This window comes from Zonotrichia albicollis, chromosome 31 (assembly GCF_047830755.1).
Source record: "Zonotrichia albicollis isolate bZonAlb1 chromosome 31, bZonAlb1.hap1, whole genome shotgun sequence".
Classification (NCBI taxonomy): Eukaryota; Metazoa; Chordata; class Aves; order Passeriformes; family Passerellidae; genus Zonotrichia; species Zonotrichia albicollis.
The window spans coordinates 4,238,160-4,249,401 of NC_133849.1; the positions used below are offsets into that span (position 1 = coordinate 4,238,160).

The following is an 11,242-nucleotide window of genomic DNA, read 5'->3' on the forward strand; positions in this document are numbered from 1 at the left end:
GATCACATAGACACCAAGGCACGCTGGCTTTGGCTGTCCTCTGGCAGAGATGTCCCCTGGGGCCACAGGTCTCTGTGGCAGGAGAGAGGCACCAGCGTTGGCAGGCCTTGGGCATGGCAAATCTCCTTTGGCAGGGACTCTTCCACAGCTGCTGCTGCCAGCGCTGCCCAGGGGACAGAGCAGCATTGGAGCTCTGGGCCACACGTCCCGTGTCTGTGTCACGGCCCTGCGAGTGTGCCGGCCACCCAGCACCGGGACTGGTCCCAAAGAGGCCGTGGCAGGGCCTGTGGAAGGCCCCGGTGCCCTTCCTGCTCTGCTGCCTTGGCAGCCGTGGGGGCTCATTCTGCTGCCCTGAGCAGGCAGAGCAGAGGAGCAGCTGCTTCTTTTTTGGGCCCTTGCTAAAGTTCCTGCTGGGCTGTGTCTTCAACACTTGGGGCAAGGTCTTGCCTGCAAGCTGGGGCACTTTGGGTGGGGTGGGGGTGTCCCCAGGGCACGTGGAGGTGTGTCCTGGGGCTCTCTGTCACACAGTGCACCGTGGTCACCGTGGGATGCAAAGGGACAGAGTGTGCAAGGGTGACCCTTTGTGACACGGCGTGACGTAGGTGCTGGCGGCACCACGGGCACGCCACAGTGCTGGGTGCACGCGACGGGACAGGACGGGACAGAGCAGTGCTGTGAGGAGCCCCCGCACAGCCAGCTCGTTCCTTGCTGACCAGGAGCTTTTCCGAGGCGTTCCCTGTGCAGGTGACCTCGAGGCCCGGCTGCGGGAATCGGGGACGTGGAGCATTTCCCAAGCGTCTGCCATCCCTGCGGCCGGTGCCCTCGAGGACAGACTGCAGGACTTGCAGTCCTATTTCCTTCTTGAGACTTCTCTCTTGCTGCTGCCCTCGAGGACAGACTGCAGGACTTCCTGTCCTGTGGCCTTCCCGAGGCTCCTCTGGTGCAGGTGCCTTCAGGGCACGACTGCAGCACTTGCTCATCTTCAGCCCTTCCGAGGCCTCTCTGCTTCAGCAAGCACTCCTACCCACAAAGAGTGACATGGAGCAGAGACACCCCAGCGTGCCCAAGCTGGCCTGGCTGGAGGAGGAAGAGGCTGGAGCTACCTCAGCACAGCAGCCTGAAGAACTGGAGCAGTTGCAGCTGCTGCAGGAGCATGAGTGTCAGAGCTGGGCCACAGGACTGGTGCCTGTAGCCAGCTTGGCCCCATCCCATCCCATCCCATCCCATCCCATCCCATCCCATCCCATCCCATCCCATCCCATCCCATCCCATCCCATCCCATCCCATCCCATCCCATCCCATCCCATCCCATCCCATCCCATCCCTGTGGACATATCCATGGATAGGACAGAAGCTGGGCTGGAGCACCTGGCAGCCGTGCTCCATCCCCCGGGCATCCCGAGGCTCTCCCTGCCTGCGGAGCTCAGGACTGGGCTGTTCTCCGGCCTCTCCCACAGCCCCTCAGCTCTGGCTGTGCTCGCTCTTTGCCAGATGCAGCCAAGGACGGGACACAAGAACAGGAAGCCGCCCATGGCCACTTGGGCAGAACGGCGCAGGTACCTGCGGCCATCCCCACCTGGGCTGGGCCTGCTGGCACTGCTCAGCCAAGCACCAGGCTTGGAGCACTCCATGGATTCTCCCTCTCTCGCTGCCCTTCTCCCCCAGACCCTCTGTGAATTCATCACGTGCCCTTGGCAGGAAGAGACCGCCGGTGTGAGCACGGGTGTCTTGGCCAACCTTCCGTTCCTCGATGCCGAGACCGGTGCTGCCATGCTGGATTTGCTTGTGGAGAAGGGTGTCTCCAATCCAACACAAGTAAGCAGCCTGGGGCAAGGGCTCGATGGCCCCAGCAGTGGTGTGGCGCCTCCAGCTGGGTCTGCCGGGCTCCCTCGGCCTCTGAGGCCCAGCCCAGTGCGGTTGGAAGGGAAGCACTTCTCAGGGGAAGTTGCTGCTATGGCAGCTCTGTGAGTCTCCCCGTGCCCTCTGCAGGTGCCCGCCATGGTGAGGTACATCCACCAGTGGCTCACGGCCAATGAGGCTGCTGGGCACAGGCTGGACAAGGCCCTTCTGGAGCTGACCCAGGAACACCCCTGTGACGTGCTGATCACCCTCTTGCGCTGGGCCCCATCGTGTGACAGGTAGGGCAGCCCCACGTGCCTTGAGGGCTCAGGCTTGACCGGCCCGTCACCCTGTAGAGCCTGTCCCTGCTGGCTGCCAGACAGGCGGGCAGTTCCAGGATCCTCTGGCTCCTCTGTTTTCCAGTGCTGCCATGTCAGCTCCTGAGCCTGGTGCCACGCTCTCTCCCTGCCCCTCGGGGCCTGTACCCACGAGGGCTGGCTGGCCGCTGCCGGCCAGGGGCAGTGGGCAGAGGCAGGGCTGAGGGCCAGCACGGGGCCCTGCAGCTGCCCAGGCCACGGCGCTGTGGCCGAGCCCGCCCTGACACAGAACTCTGACCCCACAGAGCTGCCGCCACCATGTGGGGAACCATCATGTCCTCGAGCAGGACTGCGGAGCCGGCGCTGCAGCTGCTCCTCCATGTGCTCAGCGCCTGGCCAGTGCACAGCATGTACACCTCTGATGGGGACGACGCAGGAGTCTTTGCCCTGGCTGTGAGTTTCTGGTGCCGGCCTTTGCCAGCCCCCAGGCTGCCTCTGGAGCAGCCAGCTCTCTGTGCTCCCCCCAGCTGCATCTCCCTGCCTCAGGCACTGGGCTGAATCCTGCCTTAGGGGCAGGGCTCAGGGGCACCAGGCCGCCTGCTCCCCCCGTGTCTCCCCCGGCCTCTCCCTCGCACGCTCAGGCCCTGCCACGTGGATGTCTTGGCCACTGAGCGTTGTCTCTGGCTGTTTTATTTCATGCAGGCAACTGTGGCAATGTGGAAAATCTTCAATCTGGCCTGGCGCTCGCCTGTCGTGCTGGAGTATTTCCCCAGTCTCTTTCTGCATCTGCTCTTCCAAGCTTACATCAGCACGCAGGAGATGCCAGAAGAGGTTGAGACCTTCTGGCAGGGATGCCAGGAGCAACACGGCCTCTCCGCCAACCCCAACAGGTGCTCCGTGCCAGTCCTCCCAGTCTCCCCATCCCTCCCATGCCCCAGGGCAGGAGCCGGGGCTCCCAGCGTGACCTGGCCTTTGCTCTGCACACAGCTTTGCGCTGCAGACCCTGAAGGCCCTGCTCTGCCAAATGCGCTATGAGCACGTGGTGCTGTCCATGGAGCGCAAACGTGCCTGGGACACGCTGCTCCGTGCCGACACCCACCACTGTGCAGTGGGTCTGCTGGCCAGGTGAGACCTCGTTCTCCCCACCGCCCCTCTCCTTTGTGCCCGCAACGCCCCACACAGTCCCCGTGCTCATGGGCAGCAGGGCCTTGTCACAAGGGAGGGATGAGCAGCCTGGAAAAGGCCGGCAGAGGAGGGTGCCCGGGAACAGCCGCCTCCCAAAGCGCCCCCGGGGAGCTCGGGAGCAGACCAGAGCTCTGCCAGTCAGCCCTGGGAGAGCTTTGCCCACCCAGCCCAGGAGCAATGGTGCCTTTTTCTCCCTGCCAGGGAGATGCGCCGTGTCTCCATCATCTGGTGCTGCAGCATGGCATCCAGCCTCTTTGAGCTGCTCAGCCAAGGCGTTTCAGACTGGGAACTGCCCGCCCTGGCCTTCCTGGTGGAGGTGAGCCCCATGGCCAGCGCTGCCTGGCTCAGCTGCCTCCCACCCCTCTGCCCTCTCGTAGCCGCAGCTGCCTGGGACGCTGCCCGTGCCCTGTGCTGCTGCCTTGGCTCGGCCCTGTGCACTTCTGAGCTCCTGCCAGCTGGGCACCTCTGTGCCTGCTCTGTGCCTTTCAGCTCTTGGATTGCCTGGGTTTGAGCAAATGCAGTGAACAAGTCCTGGAGATCCTGACAAGGCACCTGCAGAGCCAGTCCAGGCAGATGCGGCACGTGGCGCTCCGAGGCCTCGTGGTGCTCACCTCGATGGTGAGAAGGAGGCAGCAGCTGAAGCTGTGCTGGCAGCATGGGGCTGGGGCAAGCAGCCCCTTGGGCTCAGCTGGGCTTTGGCAGCTGTGGCAGCTGCTCCCAGCTCTCCAGGCTCGCTGTTCAGCTGCCCGAGTGCTTTGGGACAGGCCTTCGGCCTCTGAGCCCTGCAGCAGCAGCAGCAGCAGCAGCGTGGGGTTGCCCAGCCTTGTTTTGCACACAGGATCCAAGCATGTACAGCCTGACCGAAAGCCTTGTGAAGCTACTCTGGGATAGGGATGAAGACATCGTGGAGAAGACCCTCATTGTGCTCATCCTCCTGATGCTGCAGGAAGACCTGGCAATAGCCAGCCCCATCGCCCTGCAGCTGGCTGAGGCGCTCTGGCACCTCTTTGACAATGTGAGGCTCTGTGCCCCCAGCCACGGGCACTTGGGTGCTGCCTTGGGCCTGGGCACAGGGGGGCCTGGAGCAGCTGATGTGAAGGGATTTGGCTTCCTTTCCAACAGGACAACAGCCTTGTGCAGCTGCTCTCCATTTGCCTCTTCCAAGACGTGATTGCCTTTGTAGTGGCAAAGGGAGAAAAGCCCCTGAAGAAGCCTGTGAACCAGAGCCTGCTCCCACTCTTCTTCCACTGCCACGATGAGAACCCGTGTGTGGCACAGGTGAGGCCTCCTGGGTGTCCCCATGGAAGGGGTCTCAGCTGTCTCCCCAGCCCCTGGCACCTGACGGGCTCCAGCCTCCTCCCGGCCCTGGCTCAGAGATGCGGCTCCTGTGCCCTGGGCTGCGGTGCCATCTCTGGCTCTCTGCTGCTCTGCAGGCCTCTCGGGAAACGCTGCTTTCTGCAGTTATCTTCCTGAAGAGGAAGGATCTCAAGCAGCTGCTGCAGACGGATCAAATGTGGAGATTTGCTGAGTGCTTGGTAAGGAAGGACAGCCTGGAATGCCCAGCCCAATCCCTGCAGCAGCCGCCTGCCCACGGCGCCCAGTCTGTGGGGCTGGCAGCTGTGGCCCCTGGCCAGTGCCGCACGCAGGGGCACCGGCCTGCGCCCCACACGCCGCTCCCTTCCCTGGGCCGTGCGGGCTCTGCTCCAGGCTCCTCTGGCCCCAAGGCCGGTGCCGACAGAGCCCCGAGCCAGCCGGGCTCTGCTGCGGGGCGGCACCGCGTCTCGCCGGGCCCTGTGCCCCGTGCCGAGCCCGGCGCCTGCGGCTGCTGCCCGGGCCTCGGGGCTCTGTGGGCAGGGGGAGCAGCGCCGGCCGTAGGGAGCGCCCGGACCAGGGCAGGGCCCGCATCAATCCTTTCCCTCCGTGCCCTGCCGCTCTCTGCAGCTGGCAGAGGACAGGAGCCGAGCGGCCGAGCACCTGCGCCTGGCCCTGCCGTACCTGCGGAGCGCACAGGAGCCCCTGCGAGAGGCGGCCGTCAGGTTCATGGGTGAGCGCCAAGCCCGGCTCCCTCCCCGGCCCGCCCCATTGCCGCAGCTCGGCCTCGGCCCCGCCTGCTGTGCCGGCAGCAGGATCCGGGCGCGGGCATGGGCAGCCCCCGCTGGCCTGGGCATTGCTGCTGCCGCCCTCTGGCAGCCGTGCCCTGGGGCGGCAGCGTGCGCCAGGGGCCCGGGCTGAGCCCTGCCGGGCCAGCAGGGCGTGAGGCCTCAGGGCTGGCAGCGCCCGTGGGCGGCAGCTGTGCCTCTGAAGGCAGGACACGCTCTGTGCTCCCCAGGGATGGCCGGGCGCTACCTGACAGGGCAGCAGCCGCACTTCCGCATCATCTGCAGCGGTGAGTGAGGCCCGCGGGCTCTCGGCGGGGGCTGCCGCTGGCAGCTGCGTTCCCTGGCCCGCCCGCCGACGGCTCTGCTCCGTGCGCGCCCCAAGGGCAGCGGGGCCACAGCGCAGACACCTTGCAGGGGCCTGCGGGACATTCCTGGCCAGCAGCTGCCAGCTCGTCCTTCTTGGCTCCTGCTTCCTCCAGGCCGTGCCAGCAGCTGCGTGGCACGGACGAGGCTGGAGGCTCTGCCCAGCTCCCCGCAGATCCAGCCACTGACTGTGCCTCTGTTTCTCTCTCTGCAGCCCTTCAGGACATGACGGATGACAGCAGCCCTGCCATCTCATGCCTGGCGCTTCAAGCTCTGCACACCCTTTTAGCTGTACAGAGCGTTCCCTGCTCCCGGCTCCAGAGGATGCGAGACCAACTCCGCCGCCTCTGGCAGTCGCGGCCTTTCCTGTGTGCCCGTGGCTGAGTGTCCTGCCGCGGCGCTGTGGAGAACTGATCCGGGAGGCTGCGTCTGCTGGGGCCCGCCTGAGCCTGCGGGGAACACCTCTCCTCTGCCAGCACTTCCTTTCCCTTCACCCACTAGAGGAACATTAAATTGCTGTTGTTGGATACCCGGGTGTCCAGGAGCTTTCTCTTGGTGCACAGTGTCTTCAGGCCAATGGGGAAGAGGGGAAAGGCTGCTTGGTCTGCGCAATTTGCCCGAGCGTGCGGTGCAGAAGGGAAAGCGGCCAAACGCCCCTTGGCCTTTGGTGGTTCCTGCAGGAATGTTTTTGTTCCTGCATCAAGTCTTCTGGAGCTGGGGGAACAAGTGTGTTCCGTGTCCATGGAAGAGCAGAAATTGGCAGGATGTGTCCGCTTCCACCGCTTGTCTTGGCTGTTCCTTCGCAGTGCTGGCAGCACCATCAGAGACACACCACACATTCTCTCATGCCAGGGTCATCCCAGTCTTCTGCACTTGCCCAGGCTCCTCCCAGGTTCACCAGGGAAAATGGCTGCTCGTGCCAGTCCATCCCCTTGCCCAGAAGGCACCCGCTTGTGTTTGGGCACGAGCTGCTGGCCACAGCCAGACGGGCAGCACCCGCAGCATTGGCCATCAGACGCTGGGCTGATGTTTCTAGCCAGAAAGCAAGAAAAACAGCCAGAAGCACACAAGGCAACTTGACAGCATCTCTGTAAGAATGTCATTGTCCTGTGAAAGTCAATAGTGGACGGTGGTTCTGTGCTGCAGACAATCACTTTCAAGCAAAAATCATTCCAGGAAGGGACAACAGCCTCTTCCTTCTGACAGATATCAAGTGTCTTGGTTTGGAAAGACAGGAGTCTGTTAAGGAAGGCAGGAGCCTCCCCTGAAATGGACTATGTAAGCCCTCCCCATCCCTCCAAATTGCTATAATTTTTTAATTAAGACACTCCCAGGAAAAAATACGGGAGCAGGAAATAACAGTTCTTTAACAGGATAAAGAAAAAAAAATAATAAAATAAACAATGCAGTACACTAGAACAACACTGACAGAGTCACAAGCCAACCTGACACCCTGTGGGGTGTTGGTGGCAGTCCAATTGGAAATGTGGCTGCAGTCCTCCTGCAGGGTCAGGTGTGGGTCTGTTGGAGCAAGGGGGTCCTGCAGAGAAGGATTAGTTCTTCCTCTGAAGATCCAGTGGAAGAAGAGGCAGCTGCTGTTCCTCTGGGGAATCCCGTGCAGAAAGCTGTGCTGGTGTCTCAAAAACCTCTGGATTATATCTGGGTAGGAATGCTTGGCTCCTCCCTCTGGGCGGAGCATCTCACAATGAGATGTTTCAGTTCTTATCAGTCATGCAGTGACATTCAATAGTCTGTTATCAGCAGATGTCCCCTCCCGAGGGAGGTGAATGTGGTCACTCAAAGAGAGAGACAAGGCAAACTGCCCACTTGACAAAGGTAATCTGCCATACAGATGGTAATTGAAAACATCTTGCATTGCAATCTTCAACAGTAGGATATTTTTTTAAAGAAATGAATGAGGCATTCACACCAGAAAGCAGCCACAGGACAGGTAAATCTTTCAGAAAAAGGAATTTATTGCTCCATTGCCAGAAGAAACTTTTTCCCGCCTGGCTCTGCGCTGAGGACTCCATTAGCATTCAAAGGAAGAAGTTGACACTGACCAGACAGAATCCTTTGTTTGAGTAGAATTTGTGCATCATGCATGAGATGTATGAATATGCAATATGTTATTGCTTTTAAGCACTAACCTCTGTGCACGAGTGTCCTTGTTTGGGCTTATTTTGCCCAGAAAAAGGTACCCAGAGTGTCAGTAACTCTTTGTTCTTATTGCCTTGTATCGTCCTAAATCTCAGTTATTCAAATTTTTATTAATCTAATTATATTATTTTTATAAAAATTTTATTACTATTAAACTTGTAGAATTCTAAAACCCAGTGATTCACGTTTTTCACAAGTACAACCTCCAGCTAAGGCAAGCAAATGGACCATACCCAACAGAAACAATAAAGACTTGAAATTGGTCCTTGCGAGAGTCCATCCGAATTTTCCCTCATCTGCCTCATGATCTTCATTTGGGGACCGATGAAGAGAAGACCCCACCCCGAAAATCTCTGGCTTTGTAGGAGAAAGTTACACACACCAATGGCCCCAAGACCTGAGAGCACAGAGCTAAGCCATTGTTCTCACAGGTGGTGTTTGCTGCGTGCTACACTGAGCTCAATGAGAAGAAGAAGGGGCACCGTGCCCTTTTTGCAACAACAGCCTTGGAAGCTGTCCCACCTCTCGGCCTGGCTGGACTTCTCCTGAGTTTCAGGTGGTCCCCCCACAGAAGACCCTCACCTGTTTTACAACCACCGGGACAGACAGACTGAGATGGAAGAAGCCTCTCCATCAAGGACTGAGACATGGAACCCCCATGTGAAAAGGCCCCTCTGCTCCTTCCAAGGACTGGCACTGAAACCCCCAGCCCGGGGCAGGTGTGTGGGGGAGGCAAGCTGACCAAAGCGAGATGTTTGCCTGCAGGTTGTGACCGCTGCACCAAGAAGACAATGGCTCTCGCTTACTGCTGAGAGCATGGACTACCTGTTACATCTGTTCCTTATTGTATCTGTTTCCCCCCCTCGCAATTTCCAATACAGTTATCATAATAAAAACCTCTGAGTTAGCGAGAGACTTCGAGACCTCCCCGACGTAACAGGCGGATCCTCGACTGGACTGGACCAAAGGACTTTGTCTCTACGTTGGAAGCTGTATTCCCTCTCTCTTTCTCTCTCTCTCTCTTTTGTCTCTCTCTTCCTCTATCTTTTTCTCTCCCTTAATCCCTCTATCACGTTTTGCTGTGCTCATTCAATAAAGGTGCATTTGTTTTGATTATCATTGCAAACCCCCTTGGTACTGGGTCGGTTCTTTTTGCACCCTGAGATCAAATCCACGAACCATCACGAAACCCGTTCATGAGGACGGATCGTGACACCCCCCGAAGACCCCTCCCCAAATTCCCCCAAACCTCCTCAAGATCCCTCCCCAAATTCCTCTCACGACCCCTCCAGGACCCCTCACCTGTCCCTGCGCCTCCTCAGCAGCTCCCGGAGTCCCCCCGTCCTTTCCCAGCGCCTCCCCCGCTCTCTCCAGCGCCCGGGGCGGCTCCCAGGGGTCCCTGAGGGGGTCCCGGGGGCGGAGGGGGAGGGGGCGCCCGCTCCATGCCCGGCCCCGGGGTCAAGGGGCGCTGCTTCCAGCTCGGCTCTGATTGGCTGGAGTAGCGCAGGGAGGGCAGGAGTTGCTGAGGAGAGACGCCCGGTGATTGGTTGGTTTCGTGGAGGGCGCAGTGATTGACAGGAGAGGGGCAGGGGAGGAGGGCTTTGCCGAGGGGAGACGCCCGGTGATTGGTTGGTTCAGCTTGAGAGAGGCAGGAGTAGCTGAAGGGAGACCTGTGGTGATTGGTTGGATCGGGCGCACGGGAAGGCCGGTGTTCCTGAGGAGACACCCGCGGTGATTTGTTGGTTTGGGGCGGGGTGCACCGTGATTCGTTAATTTGGGAGATGAAGTGCAGTGATTGGATGGTTTGAGGCAGGACGCGCTGCTATTGGCTGGGAAAAGCCGGGGATTTTTAAGGGAACATTCCCGGTGTTTTGGGGAAAAATTCTCGGATTTTTAAGGAAAAATTCACATTTTTTGCAGGAGAAACATTCCCAGTATTTTGAACCCACATGACACAAATAACCCAACTAACCCCAAAATACTCGAAATAACCCCCAAATAACTCCAAACAATACCTAGAAGTCCCCAAATAACCCCAAACAAATCCAAATAACCCCAAAAAAAACCAAAAGGAAACTAAAATTAAGTCAAAAAACCCCCAAATGATTTCAAGTACACCTAAAAAACCTCCATATAAAACAACATAAACCCCAAGAACCTCAAATAATTCCAAATGAACCCATACAAACCCAAATACTTCTAAATAAACCCAAAAAATTTCAAATAAACCCAAAAAATTACAAATAAACCAAGTAAAACCCAAGAAACCACAAATAGTCCATAAATAACCACAAATAAACCCCAAACAAACCCTAAATAAACCCAAATAAACCCCAAGTAACCCCAGTTCCTCCCATCCCCTCCCCAAAACAGATCCCGACCAATCAGAACGTGCAGCACTGATGACGATCCACTTGCTGGGCACAAACTCAGAGCACGGGCCCCGCTCAGCGATTTTCAGCCAATCAGCGTCCGGCCCGGCTCTGACTCATCACACTGCCAGGAACAGACCAAGGCCTCTCACTGCGGTAAATACTCAGAGACAGCGCAGGGTAATTTCCAGCCAATGAGAGCGAGTCTCGCTGATGACTCATCAGTTGCCAGGAGTGGATTTGGTGAGGGGGGGAAAGTGACCCTGGGGATGGGCTGGGGACCCCAAATTAAACCAAAACGGGGTCAGGACCCCAAAACGGAGCAGGAGGGCCTGGAGCACCCAAAACCAAACACGGGGGAGGGGACTGGGGGAATGATCGGAAAGGGGAGAGCGCGGAAAAGAGGAGGGGTGGGACCCCAAAATTGAGCTGGGACGGGATGGGACCACCAAATTGAGGTGGGAGGGGAATGGGACCCCCAAATAAGGCTTGGAGGGGTATGGGATCCCAAAACTGAGCTGGGAGGGGGAGGGGACACTCCAAATTTACCGGGGAGGGAGATGGGACCCGCAAAACTGGATGAAGCCAATTTTGTTCCTGGAATATGTAAAGTACTTTATGGATACGCAAAAAGTCGATAAAGAGGAAACAGGCTGATCTTAGCGGAGAGAGGACCATCGAAGAAAGGTTGTTATGGCCACCAAGACCCCCCAATTATTTACGGGAACACTCCTTAATTAATCTGGTTTTAATTACATCAGCCTGTTGCATATACATAGACCCTCATGCATATCCATGAACTAATCTACATATTTCCAGAACTCTTTGACATGGCCCTGCCTTGGGGGTGTCTCCCCATTTCAGGAGCCTCCACTGAAATGGAAAATGAAAACCCCCTCCCTTTGGT

The 11,242-nt window shown here is 58.4% G+C and overlaps 1 protein-coding gene across 1 annotated transcript in view; it reads left to right on the forward strand.

Annotated features, from left to right (window-relative positions):
* LOC141725815 (uncharacterized) overlaps positions 1 to 11,242 on the forward strand; it is a 150,169-nt gene that overhangs the window by 94,170 nt on the left and 44,757 nt on the right. The window contains exon 3 of the mRNA XM_074529872.1: positions 3,047 to 3,053. Coding sequence (XP_074385973.1) covers positions 3,047 to 3,053 — 7 coding nt within the window. The remainder of the gene's footprint in view (positions 1 to 3,046; positions 3,054 to 11,242) is intronic.